Source organism: Neolamprologus brichardi, chromosome 7, assembly GCF_056152115.1.
Source record: "Neolamprologus brichardi isolate AB-2024 chromosome 7, ASM5615211v1, whole genome shotgun sequence".
NCBI lineage: Eukaryota > Metazoa > Chordata > Actinopteri > Cichliformes > Cichlidae > Neolamprologus > Neolamprologus brichardi.
The window spans coordinates 32,061,101-32,087,072 of NC_142110.1; the positions used below are offsets into that span (position 1 = coordinate 32,061,101).

Sequence of the window (25,972 nt, forward strand, 5' to 3'; positions counted from 1 at the left end):
TATTATGTAAAAGTCCAGAGCCTCTGAGGATTATCTGAGTACTTCTAACATTACACAAAGCAAAGGTCTCCATCAGTGTTCATGAAATGCTGGGTTTATCCTTCTTGTGAGGGAGCTGCTGGTGAAGATCACGAGCCCTGCTTGATCCCGGCGATGAGTTTCAGTCTTCCTGGTGTTTCTGAAATGATGCCTCTCACTGTGGGGCAACAGAATATCTGGCACAGGACAGCTGTAATGAAAGAAATTGAATTAGTTTTGAAAAAGAAAATCTTGGAAATGCCCTATATGTGAGAAGCAGATTTTGTATTTACTTTTCTTTTGCCAATCAAGATAACTAGAAGTATAATTTTCACCATACAATTACTAACCTTGTCATCTCCTGCACTGTCTGTTTTGGGCTCTGGGCTTGTCCTTCCCAGCGCTCATGAGACTGCTTTTGGTGCACTGTGGTATGAGGTGCTAACCTGTTGACAGTGTTGGGAAGGTTAATTTTAAAATGTATTCCACCAAAGATTATAGAAGTAATGTATTCTGAATACTTTACAACTACATGAATGTACTATTGCTGTGTGATTTATTACTCTTACTGAAGGCTACTCGCCATACCAATACCAACTAGATGTTAAAATCTTAATATAAATGAGTAACAGTAGGTGGACATTAGGTAAGGCTGCACTTTTTGCAACGATCTCGTGTAGAAAACTATTCAGCGCATATATAAAACAGGTCAGCGGCTCCGAACCGTAGTAAAGGGACCTCTGGCTAATACATCATGTCGGGCTCGTAGCTGAAAACTAGCTTTACTTTGTTGTCTGGGTCAACTTTGCTAGCGAGAGACAGAGAGAGGCGTTGACAGGCTGCTTATTGTTTCGGAGGAAAACAGGAACACAGTGTACAGTCCAGTCTTAATAGCTTTCTTACAGCTGGGCTCATCAGGCACTCTTTTTGGCTGCAGTGGTTATTATTATATTTACATGCTTCCAGCTCCCGTTTCTGCTCGGTGACAGCTCGTACTTTTCCTTTTTCTCCCTCCCTCGCTCACAGACACATAACGGGTATGGCAGTCCGTTCTCCCTGCAGCACGGACTACACTGCCCATGAGGCTACATTGTTTAGGGCGATGCCTGTAACACTCTGCTATTGCCTTCATATTAAATCATTTTTGTATAATAATTTTTAGAGGCTCTTATTGCGTGTTTTGTTTGGGTTTCCACCGGCGTGGAATTACCAAAAATAGAGAGACCATAGCCTAACATATGAAAAAGGAAAATACCGCCATGTAATCCATTTATTTCAACAAACTAACTGTGTTCTCAATATCACCTATTGAACAGTAACGGATACATTTACTCATATTTTGTATTTTAAATACGTAACGCCGGTGCATGTATTACGTTACTGCCCAACACTGCCTGTTGATGAGATCTTGTGCCATTCCTAAAACACCGGCCTCCAACTCCTAAAGAGACACGGGTGTACCTAAATTTAGCAAATATTAGCTTCAGGCTAGCTTGCTACGACAAATAGGCTAATACCAGCACTTTACCACAACTTCACCAGATGTAGCTAAAAAAAACTAAACTAATGTCCAGTCCAGTGGGACAGCAAGGAAAGATGACAAAAAATGATTACTTACTTGCGGTTTGGAGGGTTAAGCTGAAATTGAAGCAGCCATTGAAAGACGGGAAGAGAGAAAGATGGCAGCTTGGTCAGCACTAGTGGCTCTTGATCAAAACATAAACAGACCATCTATATTGAAAGGTAAAAGGAGCCGTCCTCAAAAAAGAAAAATCCCACCTGCTACTGTGGAGGAGTTGTCACTGCTATAATGCCATAATGTTTTATCTAGGGGTCTAGATTTATGCCTGAAGTGCACTGCCGTGTAAATGATTTGCATTTACTGAATATGTACTGACTGAGTCCCACTGTTCAAAAATTGAATAAAGAAATTTACTAATTTTTTCCTCTTTTTTTATTATTATTAAAACCACTTTATAGAACATCACATCAGTTACAGTGTAGAATCCAGTCATTTATAATTTACAAGTGACAAAATGTTTACATAAAATCATGACAGTGTTTACATGATATCACCCACTACTAACATTACTTTATTTACTGTATCTTTTGAAAAAATACCGCTATTTATACAGCAAAAGACTTAGAAATGTTTAACAGGAGCAGGTTTCATTTTTCCCTGGTTTTATTATCACACTGTTCACCAAACGCAGCAAACCTTCACCATCTTATCCAGAAGGGTCACCTCTTCGCCCTCACATGGAAGAAGTAATCTGATTGGCAGGGTGGTTTGTTTGAAGCAGGTCCCTTGTGTAGCGCTGGAACTCAGTCATGATGTTTCATCCATTTCATAGGCTGGTTTGCTGCAATAATGCCAAATAATTAGCAACTCTATAAATAGAAGGTAGTTCTGCAAAATCACTCAGTAGGATGTTTGTTCTAATTTGCTATGAGCTCAGAGCGCATCGAAAATAAAACTAATAGGCTATAAAGAGAGATATGAACATATTTAGAACTTACCGGAATGAAAATGTCTGGAGCACCAACAGATATTTGGAGATGGAAGAGAACTGGATATCAGCTCGTCTCACAGCTGCTATCCAGGCTAGACGCCTTCGTTTGGTAACATCCGATACATGATCTGCCTCATGTTGCTTCCAGGTTGGGAAAGAATGAAAAGATAAACCATTTTCAAGCTTATTCTCTTGCCGGTCGTGCGATCGAACATTGCAGCCGCCCACACAGCAAATACGAACCGTGGCTGTTGTGTGTGCCTTCGCTCCCTTTTCACTTGCGCTAGACCCCCAAAATGGCGGATCGGGCCAAAATCCTTTCCACGCCCACCCCCGTGACATCACGCTCCAAAGCCCTATAATGTCTGCAAATATATGCGGGCCGGAATCCCCGCCCCCCTCCCAGCGCGCACCCGGATGCCAAAACAGTGCCAGCAGATTGAAACTGAAAAATGGTTTGAAACCGAAAAAAAATGGATTGAAACCGAAAAATGGATTGAAACCGAAAAAAAAAAATTGTAAGCGAAAACAAAAGAATTACAGTTTCAATTAATTGTTTTTCACTATCAATTTTTTTTTTTCGGTTTCAATACAAGATTTTTGAGTACATTTATTTCAATGACAATATTTTTTTTCGGTTTCAATATTTTTTTCGGTTTCGTTTCAAGGTGGCATCGTTCTGATTCCATAGAGGGAGAAGTAATAAATATGAAGTAATGTATTTATGATGATTCCATTTGTTTCACTATCCACTCTGTGCAGGGGCAAAGCTTATTACATTTTTAAACTGTAGAGATACAATAATTTTACTGCTGTAAAAACCAAATTTTGTCTTATTTAAAATATAAATCTAATATAATCTGCTTCTTAATGTATGTTCTTTAAAATACAGCGTGTGTTTTTTAATATATTATAATTATAATAATGCATAATTATGTGGACATGCATATTAGATCGTTTTTTAGTGAAATATAATCCCTCCAGAAAGGCAGGAAAAGCCCGGAAACTTACTTTAAAACTAAATATGTTCCCTAAAACGGTGGACAGAGCTACAGACCCATGACAGCCATACACAGGTAGCCAGCAGCTATGACCAGCACTACTTGTGCAGTTAATAAAAGGACAGGTAATGTTTGTCGCGCTGTTGCACACGCAGCACGCTCGTTTGTTTCAACATACCAACGTGTACATAATAAGCTAATACTCCTGTGTGCTATACACTACAGTGTACGCTGTACACCGACTTACTGGTTTTGTCGCATCAGTCTGTGTCTCTTAGTGATGGGTCGTTCGCGAACGAAATGGCTCTTAGAGCCGACTCTTTAAAGTGAACGACGCGAGCCGGCTCCTTATCGCGAGCCGTCACGTGTTTTTTTTTTTTTTTCTTTCTCTCAGCCTCTCTCTCGCACTTTTTTTCTGCTTCACTCAGCACGCAAGCCTTGTGCTTTACTGGGAAGAGGGGGGAGGGGCGGTAGGTACACTCAGTAGCACAGGAACAGAGCCAGAGGGAGAGAGAGAAAAAGAGAGCCAGGGACAACAACTTCACATTAGAAAGGTATAGTAATCATCCACAACTATTTTCAATTGCAGATGATAAAGGATTCAGAAAGTTTATTCATGCAGGCCCATATGACAGAGAATATGCATGTTCCTTTTGTTTTCATATTTTAATTTATATTTAATTGTATTCTGGTTTGCAGTGTTTTGTGTTGTTTCACTTTAAATTTGTAAAAGGAAAAAGCTGAAAATTTAAATAGTTAAAAGTTGAAATGTGAATAGTTGATTTTTGTATTATATGATTTATTTATTACATTTTATGTGGAGTGAATAAATAAAAGTATATTTACGGTGGCCCCTAGAGACAAAGCACATACAAACTTCAAATCACGTACGAACTCTGAAGCGCGTACAAACCCTGAAGCACATACAAACTCCAAAACACGTACAAACTCCAAAACACGTAAAAACTCCAAAACACGTAAAAACACGTACAAACTCCGAAGCACGTAAAAACTCAAAACACGTACAAAAGACAACAGAAGTGCTCCAGGATGTTAGGGCACAGTGTTGAGCTTTTGTTACCTAGTGGCTACACAAGCCAGCAAGTACCAACAACCGGATTTGGTGTGTGGTAGTAACAGGTAAATGAACATTGTTTTTAAATTATTTGAATATATATGAGTGCCTGTGTATAAATACACAAACAATACACACATGCTTTCAATTGTGTAATTTAAGTGATCTAGTAGCTCTGCTTTGGAAGTTCAGTTCATGCTAGAAATGTGTTTTGGAGTTTGTACGTGTTTTGTCTCTAGGGGCCACCACATATATTTATATATAAACATATATAAATAAAACCACTTTTTTTACGTTAGTAATTCCGTTTGTGCATAATTTTATATTATTGTTAATAATAAATTAATTAAAGCAACAAAACAACCTGAAGAGCCGGTTCGGAGCCGAAATAGCTGGCTCTTTTTAGTGAGTCGAACCGAATGAGTCGGATCTCTAAAAAGAGCCGGAAATCCCATCACTAGTGTCTCTGAGTTAACTTGTTTCTCCTACAGCTCCGGACCGCTAAAAATGCGCGTGCTCTTTGTGAGCTCGTTCCCGGCTCGTAACCAGCGCGTTCTGCCATCAAGGGCGATCATTGGTTAAATGTGATCATGTGACTGATGCAAGCCAGATCCTTTTATTTAGCAAAACTGTGATTAATAGTTAAATATTATTGTTGAGGGGCACAGACAGGACTCCGCACGCACACATACATTAAAAAAAATAAATACTTTTTTTTTTTTTTTTAAAAGTTGCCTCAACAAAAGGGCACTTTGGGCACCCATCAGGAAAGGGGCGGGTGCTCAAGCCCCTCTAGCCCCCCCCCTCTGCACGTGCCTGCTTCATAGCACCCACCCAGCTGTATAGAAACTCTGTCATGCTAGCTAGTACGCAGTACGGAAAAAGTCAGAATAACGAAAATAAACTCCACCTAAACTTGGTTTATATCTGACCCAGATCGACTGCAGGTCATAACTTCTTACCTGAAGTTCACACTTGGACCGGCGGCCGCCTTGGGTCTCTTTTCCTTCTGCGTCCTCTTTCCCTCATCCACCTGCTGGCCTCCACCACTTGCTAACGTTACTGAATCTGTGGAAACTCCGCGATAGCCACCACACGAAGTAACGAGTAACGACCCTATCTAAATCCCAGTAAAGACTAACGCGTTCCTGATTTTGGCATAATAACTAGTTACCGTGCTCGTTACCACAATAATAACGTAGTTACTGTAACGCGTTACTTATTAACGCGTTAGTCCCAACACTGGTGATCACACACACAAACTACACCCTTTTTGGCTCCTACCTCAAAGCACACTGTGCTGTCGATCTTACCTGCTGCACAATAATGTTTAATATTTAGTATTTACTGTCATATTCCCATATATCATCGTGATGTTTATTCTATTACTCTCGTTTTCTTCTGCTTGTTTTCTTTTTTCTTTCTCAACAGGTGATCCATTTTTTTTCCCTGCTTATTCTGTTGGTTTTTGTTTTTTGCCCTTCTCCCCCGTCCCTCTTCTCAACTGTTTTTCTTTCCCTCTTTCTTTCTCCCTTTTCTTTCCCCCAGTCAAGTCTGTCCCGTATTCAACAAGTGAAAATAAAATAAATAATAAAAGGTGAATCAAATGGACCATTACGGCAAAGCTGGGATGGTCAATTTGGTAAAGAAAATCCGTTGGGCATCTTTCTTCGCCTTTAGACAATAATTCTGATGGCAAAAGAGCCAAACGGGACAGGCAAAAAAAAAAAAAACCACATGAGGGTAGCTTTTATAATGATTTGGCCAAACCATTTACACACAATAGGGGGGAAACAAAAACACACACTAATATTAACTAAGCACAGAATAACCTAACTAAACCTAAAACACCCCTGCTCCTGGTAAGCCCATGGTTGGTCCTGCTGAGCAGGCATTTTGTTCAGTCCACAGCCACGCCTTTTGCCCAGACAGGAAACAAGCACCACCCAAACCCAGGTAACTCAAAGAAAGATAAACATAATTAATATAACAAAACATTTTAGAAAAACCACACAATGCTACTATGTGCGCGCCTCATAATATCAGTGTTAGGTTTAACCAAATGATTAATGAATTATATTAATGAAAAGAAAGCTGCAAACAAACTAATAAAGTGAACAAATGGACTGATTTACCCCTGTGTGGCTGATGCCATCACACACCATGAGATACCTCCTGGAAAGCATCTGATTAACAGTATCAATTTCCAACATGGTAATCATCCCAAACACAGTGTGAATGCAGTATAAGCATACCTGAATTTTTTTTTTTTTTTTTTTTTACAAAAACAAACAGTATAGAAAAACAATACATTTTTAGAGTGTTTTAGTGCAACTGACAAAGTAAATTTTTTAAGGAGAGGAGCTCAGGCTGCTTCCTTTCACAAATATCTAACACATTTAACTTTTTTACTGGGCTTGACTTTAGTTTTTCCTCAAATCTTAGTCTCAGCATCTACGTTGTCATGGATACCACATGTCTCTGTAAACGTGTGAGGTGCAACGTGAGCTAGGGAATAAAAATACAGAGACTTTTGGAGCGAGCTTGAACTGTGCTTGACATAGTGGTTTATGTGCATGTGCTCAAGTGAAAGAGTGTGTGTGTGTGTGTGTGTGTGTGTGTGTGTGTGTGTGTGTGTGTGTGTGTGTTTGTGTGTGTGTGATCATGCATGTGCTGACTGAGTTCATGATTAAACTTTTTACCACCGCAAATTGTTACCATGGAGATGTGATTCAGAATGTCACGTTTCTCTGCTTAATTAGCTGGTAAATATGGACATACTTGGATCAGAGCCTGGTCTTCCATCAAAGTCAAAGAATAGGAAAAAAACAGTGAATAAAAGGAGAACTTGAATAGGTTCTTGGAACATCTGCTCATCTCCATTACCAGCACTTCTTACATAACCTGCAATAACTCCCTGCTGAAGGATAAATTAAAAGAAAGACCTGCATAAAGAGTTCTAAGCCCCTGTTATGGTCGATGCCATAAGCACCTATACTCGAGTGTAACCTGTTGCAGTCCACAAAAAAAAAAAAGATCACAGCTTCCGATTCCTTGAAAAATAACTTAGTGAAGATCTAAAGATCTAAGACTCTAGATTTACATGTTTACAAGTTTGGAAGGTCTCTTAGAGCCATTTTTTAAACAATTGTAGATTCCAAGATCATCAGTTCAAACAACCGTACATAGGTACAAGTTGTTCATATGTGTCACCACTATGGAATGAACTGTCACCGTCAGATGAGTGGGAATTGGTTAGGATGTGAAAGAACAACCAAGTAGCCACCAGTTCTCAAGACTGCCATGGACTGGAAAGTGCTGGAATGCCAGCATCACTGTGCACAGTGAATTGGGTTTCACATCACCGTGGACTGAAAGGGTGCTGATAAAGAAGTGCAGCTCCAACACCTTCAAGCTCGACTGAAATTTTCAGCATTCCACGTGGACAAGCTAAATGTGTTCTGGAGAAAGGTTTTTTGGTCAGATGAGACAAAGACTGAGATATTTGGCCACAATGACAAAACGTATGTTTGGGGGAGTAAAGGTAGGTCTTTCAAATCTATAAACGCTATACCAACTGTCCAGCATGGTGATGGTAGCATCATACTCTGGGGCTGTTTTGCTACAGGTACATTGCACAACGTGGATGGAATAATGATGCTGGACTGCCTCCAATTTTTTTTTTTCTTTTTTTACTTCACCTGAAATCAGCAAAATGTTTGAAACTTGGATACAGTTAAATGTTTCAACAGATTAATGGTCCCAAATACACATCAAAACTGGGTTTGGAATGGATAAAGAAGGCTAACATTAAGTCCCTAGAATGGCCTTCCCAAAACTGTAAGCATGGCAGGAAACCATAGCGTTAAATCTACCAATCTACCAAAAAAATGTGTTTAACTGTGCCAGGATTGTGCGAGAGGCTTGCTGATGGCTTCAAACTTTTGTGCCCAATTCTTGTTTTATAAAGTCATTAAAGATGCAAGCTGTAAAATCATTCCACTCTGAAAAGAAAAGAGTTAAATGAAATCATTAAAAGCCCCAAATTACCACTACATTAATGCCCCTGATGAGTGTATGTAAACCTGAGACCACACCTGGATATAAAAGATGGATGTGGCCTCCATGATGGCACTTATTTGTTTGAGGACTTCCAATTTGAAACCTTAAGTCGAGCATCTTAGCTGTGACTATAGTAGCTTTTTAAAACAAGATGTTACAAGCACACGGATCTCGCTGACAAACTGTTAGACACTGAATGGTTATACAATAGATACTTGACAACTGACTGCAGGCCAGCCCTAAACCACACCCAGCTCATTTTTAACTATAATGGGTATCATGATTTACAACCTGAACACCATGCTGTATTCAGTGAGATTTAATCTAGCAACGGAGACCATATACAGAGCATGAATCAAGGAAGAAAGGGCTATTTTCCCACAGATTTCTATTCAGCTTAGTTTTTCAGCCAGAGAACATTCACCCTGTTGACTATTAGAAAGGATGCAGGATGAGATACTTGTAAATTGGTGTATGTGAAGACCTAGAAATTTTCTTTTTAATACATAGTAGCAAATTGGTATGAATGCATAAACGAAAGCAAACAACACATCTAATGTGTTGTTGATGTTTTTTAAGCAAACATGTGTACATATATATATATATATATATATATATATATATATATATATATATAAATCATTTTAGGGAAGCTATTATAGGGAAAGGGCCAACCTCGAAGAAATGTTGGTCACCTGGGAAATTATTTTTCATGTTTCCAGATTCTCAGAATAGTAGTTTAGTGTACTGAGCTTGGTGACACTGTTAAAAACGGTCCAGTCATTTAACACTGCTGATGTTTGCTTTGAATAACTCAGAAAAGGATAAAAAGTGATAACGTGAATGACACACAGTGAAACTTAGGCAATGGGGACGCCTGGTGGTGAAACACGCGACATAACAAGACTCCACACCAAATGGATGGTCATGGTGTGGAGTCACAGAGCAATGAAGCACCCACCACAGACCATGACAGCTCTGACAAGATGTAAAAGGCATGCAAAATTGTGCCTACATCGGAAATCGCTATTTGATATAATACAATTTGTAATCTCATCCTTCCTAAAGTCTCTGTTACAGTATATTTTTTATACTTAAGTTAACTAAACTAAACCTGCAAAATGTTGACCAAAATTAACTGCAGTTCTCTTTCAAACATTCGTTTCGGTGTCTCACTATGGGGAACGCTCTCTCAGCATTGTCCTCAGAAGCCTCTATATCATTACTCCAGCCAGTATTGGCTGGCAGTCGTGACGCTTGCGTCAGGGAGGGGCCACCCTCCTCCCTATAAAAGGGTGTACCGCAGCGTCACCTGTCATTCAATTTCCTCTTCTCGCTTCTTAGAAACCTCATCTCTCCTGACTGTGAACGTGAGTACTAGCTTAACTGTCCACATGAGCAACCTAACACCTTGGTCACCGGGCGCTAGCACGGCTCGCGTTTCGAGTCGCCTGCTCTTCACCACAGAGCCAGGTCGGAGAGTGTGTTAGCTGCCACCACGCATCTAGCACAACAGTTAGCTGACCAAGCTAACTGTCTTTGCTACACACGGTCACCAAGCCAAGTAGCACAAGCGCTTGCCACTACACTAGCTAGGTCATACTAGCTCACCATAGCTACCCGACCGAGAGAAGAAAAGAAAAAAGATCAGCGTTAGCCGTCCAGCCATTCCAAGCTAGCTACACCAAGCTTCCTTAATATGGCAGACTGCAAACCGCTGCCCAGAATTTGCCCCTGCAGTTGCAAAATCTCAGGTTCAGATACACATGACGCGCGTGTGATGTGCCTCGGGCTGCAACACGCCCAAGTGGCTATTTCCACACCGGGTATATGCGAACACTGCGCTCGCTTCACCCTAAAAAGCCTTCGCCGAAGGCTAGCCCGCCAGGCTAGCCTGTCGAAGAAGGACCCAATGCTGTCTCCAATCGGCCCACCGATGGAGCACACTGAGTCCGCCACACCAGGCACCAGCTGGGGCGACGAGATGGATATTGTCCTCCCGCTGGTGGATGATGCCGAGGTCAGCTGCGAAGCTATGTTGTTTGATTCCCTCGAGGCTAATGACGAGCTACTCAGCGAATCCTCTGAGGGAGCGTCGGAACATCTCGTCTCGGACGAGGATGACGACGTTTTCTTTGCCCCCTCTGGTCGGAATTCTGCGACACACGGGGCCGATTGTGATAACCCCGGCACACAGTCCCGCGGCATGGAGCTATTTGACGTTGCAAAACGGGCAGCTGAAAAGCTGGCAATCCCATGGCCCGCAGTGACAACGGAGACCTCCACCTCACGATACGAGGGTGAAAGGCTCCCCAAAGCAAAGCGCACTACTAAGCAGGTACTGCCGCTTTTCCCCGAATGTGTGGACGAGGTCACACGCTGCTGGGCAAAGCCATTTTCGTCACCCAACCCCGTGCTGGGAGCGGCGGCGTTTGACTGCGCTGGAATGAAAGAGAAGGGCATCTACCAAATTCCCACAGTGGAGAATCTGGTGGCTTCTCATCTCCACCCAAACCAGAAACTTTCCATGTCATCTGGTCCATCCCTGCCCTCCAAGGCCGAACGCCTGCAGTCCTCCCTGGCTGACAAGGCGTATAAATTGGTTGCCACCACCGCGAGGGCATTGAACGCCTCATCGCTCCTGCTAGCCTACTCCGCGGAGCTCCAGGACCAGGCTGCTGCGAACCCGGATGCTAGCGAGCTGTGGGAAGAGCTGGGCGTAGTTACGGACCAGTGTCTCCACCTCACTAGAGCAGCAGTACAAGCAGCGGGCAGAGCCCTCAGCATCATCGTCCTACAGGAGAGGGCAAGATGGCTGAACTTGTCGGGGCATTCGGACAGAAAATAACGTGACATTCTGGACGAAAGCATCGACCCTGCTGGGCTTTTCGGGACCGCCGTTGCCACCAAGCAAAGACGGTGCGAGGAGAAAAAGAAAGAGGGAGAGGCCCTGCAGCTGTGTCTCCTTAGGAAGACCAAGGCTGCGCCTCCACCCAGTCGCCGCACGTTCACTCAGGTCACCAGCCGGCATGCTGACGTTTAAAATCCCTCGCCGCCCAGCCCCGCAGGTCGCGGCCCAGGGTCCCCTAAGATCGCAGAACCCTAAGACCCACTGGCCCAGGAAACACGTCCCGCCTGCTGCCGCTCAGGGTGCCCCACCACCAGCCAAGCAGTCGGACCGCAAGAAGAAGCGGACTGCCTAACATCCCCCACGGGGAGATCGGAGCTGGACCAGCCCGGGCTCCGAGTTCACTCCAGGGCTCAGTTCCGGACCTTGTTCGGAGAAGTGTGTTCTGCCTCCACCTTTCAGCGCCTGGGTCTCGAGTTGGATCCCACAGAGCGCATTTCAACAAAGAGACGACGAGACACTGTTCAGCTGAATCAAGCATGTCTGTCTCACAAAACACACTGTTTATTAAAAACTCACCCGTTGCATCCAGGCATGTTGCCAAGGGCACGGGAAAAATGTGTGAAAAACACAGAAAGTATGTTGAAAAACATAATGCCCCCACGCACCCAGACACCACCGGGGTTGATTCCCTCAGTGGTGTCCGGCCCCATAAGCGCTGGTCAAGCGCCCGCGCATGCGCAGTCGGGTCTGGCCCGAAGGACCAGTTTCTGCCACAAGAGGGAGCCAGAGCTCCGTCTACTGTGGAGCGCCTGTCTTTGGGGCCGCTGTCAGCAAGAATAGAGAGATGGCGAGCTCTCGCTGTGCCAGAATGGGTTGTGAGGACATTAGAGCGAGGCTATCGTTTGCAATTCGAACCACCCCTCCCAGATTTCACAAAGTGATTTTCTCTCTTGCAAAAGGCGAATCAGCCAGGATCCTGCAGGTAGAAATAACTACCTTGCTATCAAAGGGAGCAGTACGAGAAATACCCCAGGAGCAGAGCCAATGGTATGGCCAATCAAAGTATTTTCTCGTGCCCAAGAAGGGAGGGGGACTGCGTCCGATACTGGACCTACGGGCTCTGAATCAGCATCTGAGGTCATACAAATTCAGGATGTTGACGACCACCACTCTGCTGCATGTAGTGCGCCCAGGCGATTGGTTTACATCAATAGACCTGAAGGACGCATATTTTCACATCCCTATTTACCCGCCTCACAGAAAATTCCTGCGTTTTGCGTTTCAGGGCAGAATGTACGAGTACCAGGTCCTGCCGTTTGGTCTCTCACTCAGCCCTCGGGTATTTGTGAAATGCACAGAGGCAGCCATAGCCCCACTGAAGAGGCGGGGCATCCGCATAGCAACATACACAGACGATTGGCTGCTGCTATCAGAGTCCGAAATAATGGGAAGAGAGCACACCAGGTTGACAGTGGATCATCTGATGGCTCTGGGTTTCATCATAAACTACCAAAAGAGTGTCCTGCAGCCAGCTCAGGCCATCTCTTTCATAGGAATAGCTCTAAACTCCGCCTCATACAGAGCGTGTCTCTCTGTGGACAGAGTAAAAAAAATGCTATCAAATGCCGGCATTTTTCAGTTGGGAAGATATCTTCCATTCAGAAAATGCCTGCAGATGCTGGGATTAATGGCATCTTCACTGGCAGTCATTCCACTAGGCAGACTGCATATGAGGGAATTTCAGCGATGGGTTGCATCACTGAGACTGAATCGAAAGCGCCATACCCACCGCTATATCAGAGTGACAGCAGACTGCGCTGCAGCACTCCACTGTTGGAGAAATCCCACATTTCTCACTCAGAGGGTGTCACTGGGGGCTGTCACAGCCAGAAAGGTGGTGACCACGGATGCGAGTCTCACGGGCTGGGGTGCCACTCACGAGGGCAGAGCAGTGAGTGGCAGCTGGGACTCACAACAGAGGGGTGCTCACATAAATTGGCTAGAATTGCTAGCAACATTTCTAGCACTGAGACACTTCCTTCCCCTGTTGAGAAACCACCATGTTCTGATCAGAACAGACAACACCACTGTTGTGGCATACATCAACAGATAGGGCGGGTTACATTCCCGTCCTTTGCACATGCTGGCTCGCAGATCATGTGGAGCAGCATCAATCTGTTGTCACTGAGAGCTACTCACATTCCAGGAGCTCTGAACTTGGGAGCAGACTTAATGTCCAGGGGAAACCCACAGTACGGGGACTGGACCCTGCACCCACATGTGGTGACCCAAATCTGGACCTGCTTTGGCCAGCCACAGGTCGATCTGTTTGCCTCGAGGGAGAACGCTCAGTGTCCACTGTATTTCTCCCTGAGGGACAGGAGGCTCCGCTAGGGGTAGACGCATTAGCTCACAACTGGCTACATGCTCTGCTTTATGCGTTCCCTCCGCTGGCCTTAATTTCTCCCACTCTAACCAGAGTGAGAGAGAGAGGTCTAACAATGATATTGATCGCCCCAAGATGGATGAGGTCCCATTGGTTAGCGGAGATTATGCCCCTCTTGTGGAGCGAACCGTGGCCTCTCCCTCTCTGACGAGACCTAGTCTCCCAAGCCAGGGGGGAGATTTTTCACCCTCACCCCGAGCGCCTCGCCCTGTGGGCTTGGCCCGTGAGAGGTTGAATCTGAGTACGGCAGGACTCCCCCAGGGTGTTATAGCCACTATTCAGAGTGCTAGAGCCCCCTCCACGAGATCATTGTATGAGAACAAGTGGAGGGTATTTGAGGAATGGTGTGGAAAGTCTCACACTCTCTCCTTTCAGTGCTCTGTGACAACAATTCTCTCCTTTCTCCAAGAACTGTTAGACAAAGGAAAGGCCTTTTCCACAATTAAAGTATATCTAGCAGCCATTTCAGCCTGCCATGTGGGCTTCGTGGATGGCCCGGTAAGCCATCACCCGCTAGTCTGCCGTTTCATGAAAGGGGCACGACGGCTCCACCCAGTCTCTAAACCTCTCGTTCCCACGTGGGATTTATCCCTGGTGCTGGGGGCAGTTTCCCAGCTACCATTTGAACCACTAAACCAGGTGGAAATAAAAATCCTGTCTTTGAAGACTGCATTGCTCCTGGCTCTTGCATCTGCGAAGCGTATCAGTGATATTCATGCACTGTCAATACACAAAGAGTGCACCCGATTCACGCGGGATAACTCTAGAGTCACACTCAGGCCAAATCCGGCCTTTGTGCCCAAAAATCCTTATTTCCAATGCACCCCATTGGAGCTGGAAGCTTTTTGCCCTCCTCCTTTCTCCTCCCCTGAACAGGAGCGCCTACATGCTCTCTGTCCAGTTAGGGCTTTATGTACCTATATAGAGAGAATGAAGGCTTTCAGGAGGTCGGATCAGCTGTTTGTTTCCTGGGCTAAACCACATCTTGGCAAGCCCGTTAGCAAACAATGCATTTCCCACTGGAATTGTTGCATCCAGCACGGGTCTGCCCCCCCCCCCCGGAGGGACTTTGTGCTCATTCTGCCAGAGGGATGGCAACCTCTTGGGCCTTTTTTAGGGGTGTCTCTATAGAAGAGATATGTGCAGCTGCGAGCTGGGCTTCACCTTTGACCTTTGCAAGGTTTTACAGGTTGGATGTCACTGCACCATCTCTAGCCCACACTGTGTTAAGTGTGGATCCCCACGAGACCTCCTAAATTGGCAGTCAGTCGTTCAGATGGGCTTATCTGGCAATACGGGAGTCTGCATATCCCCATAGTGAGACACCAAAACGAATGTTTGAAAGAGAACTTGAGATTACTCTATTCCGTAACCCCCGTTCTCTGATAACATGAGTGAGGTGTCTCACCAGATCACCCTCCTTGCACGAAGCGAGGAAGAGGTGAGCTTATCTTGAATGACGGGTGACGCTGCGTCACACACTTTTATAGGGAGGAGGGTGGCCCCTCCCTGACGCAAGCGTCACGACTGCCAGCCAATACTGGCTGGAGTAATGATATAGAGGCTTCTGAGGACAATGCTGAGAGAGCGTTCCCCATAGTGAGACACCTCACTCATGTTATCAGAGAACGGGGGTTACGGAATAGAGTAACCTCAAGTTCTGTGTTACCACCACTAAATCTCAGCATACAACCATATTTAACTCTACATCAAAGCAACAGACACAAAATTTACCATAAGATTTCATTGGTTATTGGCTTATTCTGTTACAAGAATCATTATTTGGAAAATAAATACAGTGTTTAACCTTTTTTTAAAAAATTTATTTTATCCACCTTACAAAATAGCATTACCTCCTTTTAGAAAGACTTACAAAAGAGAGAGACAAAGAGAGAGAGAGAGAGAGAGAGGGGAAGGGTTGGACTTCTGTGCCTCCGTCATCGCACAAAGAAAGCCAAGTGCTTTCACAATCAACATTTTCACTTAGGACCACTCACTTTTCTTTCTTTGTCAATACTAGATGAAGACTTTATAAGGCAAAGACATGACTCAACCAGCTGAATTAAAATCTATGTAAGAACTGGGAAGATCCATGTATTTAAGTAAAAAGAAGAAGAAGAACTGCCCAATAAGAGCACAGCAGTGTTTCAAGATAGCTGTTTAATAGGGACTTGATTCTTTTCTCTGTCGTGTCTTACTTTCTTTTCATTTTATGCACCACATTCAAGAGTCTTTATTGTCATTGTGGAAGCATAATGAAAATATAGTTATAATCCCTCACATTGTGCTACTCCAAACTTTTTTTTTTAATTTATGTTTGCATTCAGAGGCAGACATGCTGGTGTATTTTGGATCATTGTAATGTTGTATAACCCTAGTGCACTTCAGGAAGTGATGGTCAGAAATTTTTCTTCAGGAGTTTTTGGTAGAGAGCAGAATTCATGGTTCCATTAGTTATGGGAAGTCATCCAGGTCTTGAAGCAGGAAAGCATCCCCAGGCCATCACAATACCACCAACATGTTTGCTGTTATGATGCTCTATTTTTTTTATGCCAGAAGTAACAGGACATAAAACCTCCCAAAGTTCAAATTTTGGCCTGTCAGTCCACAGAATATTTTAAGTCTTGGAGGTCATCAAGATTTATTTTTTAAAATAATTGTGTTCTTTTTGGTAAGCAGCGAATTTCACTCTCCCATGGATGCCATTTTTGCCCAGTCTCTTTCTTATTAGTTAGTTATTGAGTTATTGAAACATGAACACTGACCTTAAGTGAGGCAAGTGAGGACTGCAGTTCCTTAGATGCTGTTCTGGGTTCTTTGTTGACCTCCCGGATGAGTCATTGATTTTCTTTTTCAGTTTTTTTTGTAGACTGGCCTTTCCCGGGAAGGTTCATCATTGTTATAAATTTTCTGACCAAGGTTCGCTGAAGTCCCAAACCCATAGAAATTGCTTTGCAACCCTTTCCAGAACTAATAAACGTCAATGATTTTATTTCTTAGCTCTTTCTTTAGATCATGGCAGGATGTGTTGCTTTTTGAGATCTTTTAGTCTACTTCACTGATCTTGATTTCTTGATTTATCAGGCCTGGCAGTAATCAGGCCTGTGTATGAATGGAACTGTAGCTAATTCACGATTTAACAAGAGGGGCAATTACTTTTTCCACACATGGTCAGGTAGGTGTTTAGGTAGGTGTCTCCCTTAAGAAATGAAATTATCATTTAAAAACTGCATTCTGTATTTACTTGGGTTACATTTGACTAATATTAAAATTGCCTTGAAGAGCTAAGAAGATCCAAGAAATCAGGAAGGTGTCAAATACTTTTTCACTGGAGTGCATCGGAGGGTGTAATGTTTCTTAATATTCTAAATTTCTATCTTTATTTGGGGGCTTTTGTCAGTCACAGGGCCTTAGTATTGTCCCAACTTCCCCCTAAATATGGCACTCCAGTGTGGAGTCAAATAGCTTAAAGTTTATTTTAGAATAGTTTGATATGGCTGACAGGCTGTGAGATTAATCTACATCTAGTGTAGCATTAACATAACAATTAAATGGGCAGTGAGTTCATAAGGGTTCAAATGGATTATTCGAGCCCATCACACTGTGTCACACGTGGCAAAAGTAAAACATGATATCATGGCAATATTCATGTACAGTGGGGCAAAAAAGTATTTAGTCAGCCACCGATTGTGCAAGTTCCCCCACTTAAAATGATGACAGAGGTCAGTAATTTGCACCAGAGGTACACTTCAACTGTGAGAGACAGAATGTGAAAAAAAAATGCATGAATTCACATGGTAGGATTTGTAAAGAATTTATTCGTAAATCAGGGTGGAAAATAAGTATTTGGTCACCTCAAACAAGGAAAATCCCTGGCTCTCACAGACCTGTAACGTCTTCTGTAAGAAGCTTTTCTGTCCCCCACTCGTTACCTGTATGAATGGCACCTGTTTGACCTCATCATCTGTATAAAAGACACCTGTCCACAGCCTCAACCAGTCAGACTCCAAACTCCGCCATGGCCAAGACCAAAGAGCTTTCGAAGGACACCAGGAAAAGAATTGTAGACCTGCACCAGACTGGGAAGAGTGAATCTACAATAGGCAAGCAGCTTGGTGTGAAAAAATCAACTGTGGGAGCAATCATCAGAAAATGGAAGACATACAAGACCACTGATAATCTCCCTCGATCTGGGGCTCCACGCAAGATCTCATCCCGTGGGGTCAAAATGATCATGAGAACGGTGAGCAAAGATCCCTGAACCACACGGGGGGACCTGGTGAATGACCTGCAGAGAGCTGGGACCAAAGTAACAAAGGTCACCATCAGTAACACACTACAACGGCAGGGAATCAAATCCCGCAGTGCCAGACGTGTTCCGCTGCTGAAGCCAGTGCATGTCCAGGCCCGTCTGAAGTTTGCCAGAGAGCACATGGATGATACAGCAGAGGATTGGGAGAATGTCATGTGGTCAGATGAAACCAAAGTAGAACTTTTTGGTATAAACTCAACTCGTCGTGTTTGGAGGAAGAAGAATACTGAGTTGCATCCCAAGAACACCATACCTACTGTGAAGCATGGGGGTGGAAACATCATGCTATGGGGCTGTTTTTCTGCCAAGGGGACAGGACGACTGATCCGTGTTAAGGACAGAATGAATGGGGCCAAGTATCGTGAGATTTTGAGCCAAAACCTCCTTCCATCAGTGAGAACTTTGAAGATGAAACGAGGCTGGGTCTTCCAACATGACAATGATCCAAAACACACCGCCCGGGCAACAAAGGAGTGGCTCCGTAAGAAGCATTTGAAAGTCCTGGAGTGGCCTAGCCAGTCTCCAGACCTCAACCCCATAGAAAATCTGTGGCGGGAGTTGAAAGTCCGTGTTGCTCGGCGACAGCCCCAAAACATCACTGCTCTTGAGAAGATCTGCATGGAGGAATGGGCCAAAATACCAGCTACTGTGTGTGCAAACCTGGTAAAGACCTATAGTAAACGTTTGACCTCTGTTATTGCCAACAAAGGTTATGTTACAAAGTATTGAGTTGTATTTTTGTTATTGACCAAATACTTATTTTCCACCCTGATTTACGAATAAATTCTTTACAAATCCTACCATGTGAATTCATGGATTTTTTTTCACATTCTGTCTCTCACAGTTGAAGTGTACCTCTGGTGCAAATTACTGACCTCTGTCATCATTTTAAGTGGGGGAACTTGCACAATCGGTGGCTGACTAAATACTTTTTTGCCCCACTGTAAGTCTGACATAACTGGCTAAGTCCTGACTGGAGTGTTTAGACATCATTGGCAAACTTGAACAGCTTCTATAAAAGGATAAAGTGTATTGCAAAAAATGAAACAAATCATGATGAATTAATTTTATGCGGCAGGAATGTAAACACATGCTGCCCATTCCAGGAAATGGATGTGACTAACTCCTTAGTCATCTCTGGATTCCTGTTACAGCCTCCCCCACAGCTTTCATGTCTCCAACTTCCTGCCTCTTACTGCACTGGTGGAAAGGGGCTGGGTGTTGGAAACATGAACATATAAATGTTCATTTATTTCAGAGAAGCAGAGGCACATGACAAAGGAGAACTAAGCTTTGGTCTGTATTTTCTACATGTGTGTGCCTATCTGTCTGTGCGCATTGGTGTGTGTATAAGAAAGGGAAACTGTTTCACATTCAGTGTCTCTTCGTGAAATGGAGCAGCAACATATTCAAGTAGAGAAGTAAAAGCTCTGCTGTTCGATCTGTTTGGATCTGCTGAAGGATCCGGTGACTATTCCCTGTGGACACAGCTACTGTACAAACTGTGTTAAACATCACTGGGATGAGGAAGATCACAAGAAAACCCACAGCTGCCCTCAGTGCAGACAGACCTTCACACCGAGGCCTGCTCTGGTGAAAAACACTGTCTTGGCAGAGTTAGTGGAAGAGCTGCAGACGACTGAACTCCAAGCTGATCACTGCTGCGCTGGACCTGGAGATGTGACCTTTGATGTCTGCACTAGGAGGAAGCTGAAAGCTACCAAATCCTGTCTGGAGCGTCTGGTCTCTTACTGTGGGCAACACTTCCACTCTCACTATGAATCCCCTGCCTATAAAAAACACAAGCTCATCAAACAATCAGGGAAGCTCCAGGGGAACATCTGCTCTTGTCACGGTAAAGAGTTGAAGCTTTTCTGCCGCACAGACCAGAAGTGTATCTGCCTTCTCTGCGCAGTGTATGAACACAAACACCACGACATGATCTTGGCCTCGGAAGAACGCAGTAAATGGGAGGGGCATCTTGTTTCAAGTCAACAAAAGATTAAAAAGAGAATCCAGGACCGAGAGATGATATGAAGGTGCTTCAGCATGAGATGGATGCCATCAATTATTCTGCTGATAAGGCTCTCAAGGAAAGCGAGGAGATCTTTACTCAGTTGCTCTATCTTATCAACAACATGAGCTCTGATGTGAAGTTGCAGATTAAATCCCAGCAGAAGACAAAAGTCAGTTGAGCCAAAGAGCTTTGAGCCAAGCTGCAGCAGGAGCTCAGGTGGCTGAGGAGGAGAGATGCTGAGCTGGAGCAGCTGTCACACACAAAAGATCATGCAACGTTTATTCAAAATTACTCCTCTTTGACATGCATAAATCAGGGAACCAATCCACACAGGATTAACATGCATCTTCTGCAGTACTTCGAGGACGTGACACTAGCTGCGCACAAGGCCAAAGAAAAACTACACGTGATTCTTACCGATACTTCCACCAAAATCTCACTGATAGAGAAAGAAGTTAGTGTCTCAGTACCATCAGGAGAGCCTAAGACCCGAGCAGAATGTTTACAACACTCACAAGTACTCACACTGGATCCAAACACAGCAAACACACACTTGTCACTATCTGAAGGGAACAGAAAAGCAACTGTGATGAGTGAAAAACAGTTATATCCCAGTCATCAAGACAGATTCACTGACATGTTTCAGGTCCTGAGCAGAGAGAGCCTGAGTGGACGTCATTACTGGGAGGTGGAGAAGAAGTCATTTGAAGTTTCAATAGCAGTTACCTACAAAGATATCAGAAGAACAGGGTATGAAAGTGGATTTGGAAATGATGACAAGTCCTGGGCTTTAGAGTGTTTTCATAACAGTTATCAGTTCAGACACAATGCCACCAGCACTTTAATCAGAGGCCCTCAGTCCTCCAGAATAGGTGTGTACCTGGATCGCAGTGGAGGTATTTTGTCCTTCTACAGCGTCTCTGACACGGTGAATCTCCTCCACAGAGTTCAGACCACATTCACTCAGCCACTGTATCAGGGTCTTGGTGTTTTTGCTTCTTCTGATGCTGCTGCTGCTGCTGAGCTGTGCGAGCTAAAAAGTCCTGTGTAAGTTGTGCTAAAAATCAGTGATTTCCATGAGAGTAACTGAGGGACAGGCAAAGACTTAAGGCAGTAAAAGATGTATTAATATAAAAAAACAAAAACAAACAAAAAGCATCTGAAGATTATAAATAAGGATATGTAACAATAATCATGAAATGCATAATTAAACTTGAACAAAGACACAATTTGGGGACATAGCAGTTCAAGCTACTTGTGCTAAAAGTCAGTGATTACTGTAAAAAGAAATATTTGTGGACACATATGGTTGTTTCTATGGTAGAAGAGGGTTAATGGCATAAAGAAAGCTTTTAGAAATAATTATTTGACCGTTTTATACAAAATACATAGATTCTGTAATGGGGACTCAAATGGCACTAAATAGTTTGAATGCACCAAACAAAGTTAAATATTTTATTACCCATCACTGCCTGCATTGATTTAAATTTAAATAGTAGAAGCCTCACAGTGGGTCAATACAATATTTCTCTTTAAATTGCATCAAAGGTGATCCATTAGAGTCCAGTCAGGTGGCATGTTGGCCAGTTTTCATTGCTGCTCCTGATTTTTATCTGATTTTTGTCTTTGTTCCTGTTGTATAGCCACTAAAAGGGTGATGCTTTCAATGAACTGAAACAGAGGTAGGACAATTTTCTATGTAACCATGCTTCTGTGAATAATTTGACACAAACATATATATTAGAGTTAGCATACTAATCTCCTAAAGAGAAGAAAATTCAGCAAAGCTTCTTCTTTAAAAAAAAAAAAAAACTTAATATATCCCACCTTCATATTTTGCAACACTTCTGCTCTACCTAAACAGAGTTGTGCTGGCATCTCCTGTTTACATTAGCAGGCATTCCTAAATCTCCAGAGCAATTAAATAAAGCAAACATGGAAGTGAGTCAACTAAAGTGATAGTGGGTGTGGAGGGGGTGTCAGCAGGTTTACAGAGATCAGTTTGTTTTGTGATATGTTCTCGTGCCTCTTTGGATTTGATAACTAAACTGTTAAATCATGTTTTTGTTTTTGTTTTTAGTTTTTTAAACACATGTCAGGTTTATGATCATTATTAAAAAAATAGAAAAGCACATTTAAACTTGGACTGAGCCGAGACTGGTTTTAAAACCAAGTGTAAAGAAAATCTAGTGATTTATTTCATAGTTTGCTAAAGCACAAGACTTTGTGTGTTTTCAGACACAAGTCTTTTTTCACATGTTTACACTCCAGTATTATTAGCTTAAAATACAAGCTCTGTAGTCAACGAGCAGTTACTTTCAGTGAAGAGACGTTGCTTGAAATGTTTAAATCATGTGTTTTGTTGTATGTGAATATTTGCACAATCCTTGTTAAGTGTGTAACATCTTTTGCAAATAAAACCGTGATTTATAATCTTTATTTTCAATACAGAAATATGGATCTATTTTAAAGCACACAATTTGTGTTTGTGTCTTTTACTGTAAAAACGATTTTAATACAGTTTTGTTTTCAAATATTTGATTTAGTCAATTCTTTCCCTTCAGTTAACCATAAAGATGTACAAGACAGTATAGTTTTTATTGCTTATATTCAAAAAAAATTTAAAAATTGCTTCTTATATTCACCTTTATATTTTTGATGGATGGGTCAAATGTTTAGCATGCAGGACAAAAGAGATGAACAAATTTGTCGTGTCATTGTATGCAGGGCTGCTTAACGATGTGTGGTTTCTCTTAATGTCACCCCAAAGACCAAGTCAGGCAACATATTTGACCAGGTTTTATTTTGGCTTCTTCAGAAACTTGGGGTGTGATTTTGTGTGTGCTTTGGACACCATTGATTGTGTGGAATATTTCTGCGCTGCTAAGACAAAGTGTGTAAGAAACACAATAAAACTTGGAAGTGCCACAAAGTGTAATTTCTTTACTGGCCACACCAAAAGTCCCCCCCCCTCCCGCTTCTTCTTCTTTCATAAATACTCTAAGATTTTTAATAAGTCATCCATTTGATTTCTGTTTATCCAAAAGCTCAGTTCATATTCTTAAAGAACTGTAATGTGATTCTTCTTGCATAAGTCATGCATTTGGTTAATACGTGGAATTAGAAGCGTGGCCACTTTGAATGATCGGTATGACTATGGCCCAGGGAGCTGCCGGTGTTAGGTGTCTACAAGGCTTTACTCTACTAGTTGGAGCCACTGAACTAGTTAAGCTAACCGAGCATTTTAATGCACCTATCTTACAAAGAATATGGATTATTTGAGGCGCGTTGGATTCATTTTTCAGGGTCAGGGGTTGATTGGCTGCAATGGTCTCTGCCTTGGGCCTTCCGTTTTTAATATAGTCTTTATAAAAATAACCTAGTATTACACATTGGATTATTGATAGGAGTAAATACAGCAACTGCATTTAGAACAATGGCCTAAATTGAAAAAGTCCATTTCCACACAGGCGTCAATTTTCGCAGTGAATTACGTTTCGAAAGACAGAAAATGTCAGCAAGAAATGAAGAATAAATGAATATCTGACGTTTTGTTTTTCTTTTCTTTCTTTCAATCGTCAGTTGAGAATTTTAAAACATTAAGCTGCTGGAGTGGGGACCTTCATATTGAAAGTGACAGAAAAAAATGTATTTCCGACATTTTCTAGGTCGCATTTATTTAAACTTTAGAAGCCCTAATTTACCGTAATAATTCTATGCATATGTCCTCCGCAGATATTATTAACTGTACAATGGAGTACCTCATTAGTTAATCGTGATAATAAAATAAAGGTACCGAAAGGCGGAACCCTTGTGTAAGAGGGCTGTTGCACTTACACGGAATGTTTTGGCGTGGCACGTAAGAACGCGGAAGTAGGGCTGTGTTTCTCGGATTTGTTTATTTTTTCCTCTTTACCGAATTTAAGGGAAAAGTAATGGCGGTGAGCGCCGTCCACCTGGAGTCCGACGCCTTTCTGGTGTGCATGAACCACGCGCTGAGCACAGAGAAGGAGGAGGTGATGGGTCTGTGTATCGGGGAGGTGGAGGTCTCCCGTATTGTCCACATCCACTCCGTCATCATCCTCCGCCGCTCCGACAAGAGGAAAGACCGGGTGGAAATCTCCCCGGAGCAGTTGTCGGCGGCCTCCACGGAGGCGGAGCGGCTGGCAGACATGACCAGCCGGCCGATGCGGGTGGTCGGCTGGTACCACTCCCACCCGCACATCACCGTGTGGCCCTCCCACGTCGACGTGCGCACCCAGGCCATGTACCAGATGCTGGATCAGTGTTTCGTGGGCCTCATCTTCTCCTGCTTCATCGAGGACAAGAACACTAAGACGGGTCGAGTGCTCTACACCTGCTTCCAGTCCGTGCAGGCGCAGAAGGGCTCCGAGTACGAGCGTGTGGAGATCCCCATCCACGTCTTGCCCCGCGAGGCCATCGGAAAGGTGTGCCTGGAGTCGGCCGTGGAGCTGCCTAGGATCTTGTGCCAGGAGGAGCAGGACACCTACCGCAAGATCCACAGCCTGGCGCACCTGGACCCCGTCACCAAGATCCACAACGGCTCGGTGTTCACCAAGAACCTGTGCAGCCAGATGTCGGCGGTGAGCGGGCCGCTGCTGCAGTGGCTGGAGGACCGGCTGGAGCAGAACCAGCAGAGCATCTTGGAGCTGAAGCGGGAGAAGGAGAAGCTAATGCAGGAGCTGGCGGCTCTGTGAGGCATAAGACAGTTCGGAGATTAGTGCCAGCTGTCTGTCCCAGAGGACAAGAACAATGTGCTGCCTTTATTTGAGCTTCTTTTCTGTTTTCCTACCATCCAGATAGTGTCTGGGTGTTGAACCTCAATACTTTGAGTGAAAAGTTTCAAACTGTTGACATTAAATGTCTGCTCACTATTGAATTCTGAGCTGTTTATTCATAATTAGCTATAATTTAAAAATTTTTTCAGAATACTGACAGGTGTCCCACTTGATGTGGGACTGCACAGCATTTTAAATGCTTGTCTCCATGCTGCACATGTTGACACAGTGTCTCACATTTTTTGAGTGGCTCCAATCAAAATTAAAACATGCGAGCTGCATAACATGTTGCAGAAAAAAACGTATGTTCATCTCTGGATAAATCCATACTGAAATGAGACAGAATAAATTGGTTGGTTTTTGCAATGGAAAAAAAAAGGAAGGCTATGAAAAGCAAGCAAACTTCTTTTTTTGATTTTATGGTTACTATATTAACTCAGAGAGGAAGTCACGCTGAGTTTTTTAAGTTATGGGTACACAAAACTTAAAAAAGTTCAGCAACACTTTCTTTTGTTTTTGATGGTTTCTCAAGCTTTTCTAGTCACTGGGCCAAGAATGTGTATGAAAGGAATTAATACACACTTTTGAATGCCATTTCTTTTTCTGGGATTTATCAGATTTATCGGTTTGGATCTACTGATCTTATTAATATATTCTTAATATTAATATATTTAAAAATATATCATGTACATACAATTTGATGACACAGGCGGAAATAACTGTGGTTCAGTGTCTTGCCCAAGGACACTTCAGCATGTGGACTCTCTCTACAGTCTCTATGATGTGCAGGCATGCACACTAAATGCAAATCCACCCTCTCTATTCGTATTTCTATATCTGTCTCCATTTCTCTCCGTGCTTTTCTCTCTGTCTCTCTC

At 43.1% G+C, this 25,972-nt stretch overlaps 1 protein-coding gene and 1 pseudogene across 1 annotated transcript; both read left to right on the forward strand.

Annotated features, from left to right (window-relative positions):
* Positions 1-19,670: 19,670 nt before the first annotated feature.
* Positions 19,671-21,346, forward strand: LOC102782390 (E3 ubiquitin/ISG15 ligase TRIM25-like; annotated as a pseudogene).
* A 2,799-nt stretch (positions 21,347-24,145) lies between these two features.
* Positions 24,146-25,195, forward strand: brcc3 (BRCA1/BRCA2-containing complex, subunit 3). Its single transcript, XM_006782077.3, has one exon. The coding sequence runs from the start codon at positions 24,231-24,233 to the stop codon at positions 25,011-25,013; it is 783 nt and encodes a 260-aa protein (XP_006782140.2). The 5' UTR covers positions 24,146-24,230; the 3' UTR covers positions 25,014-25,195.
* Positions 25,196-25,972: the final 777 nt, after the last annotated feature.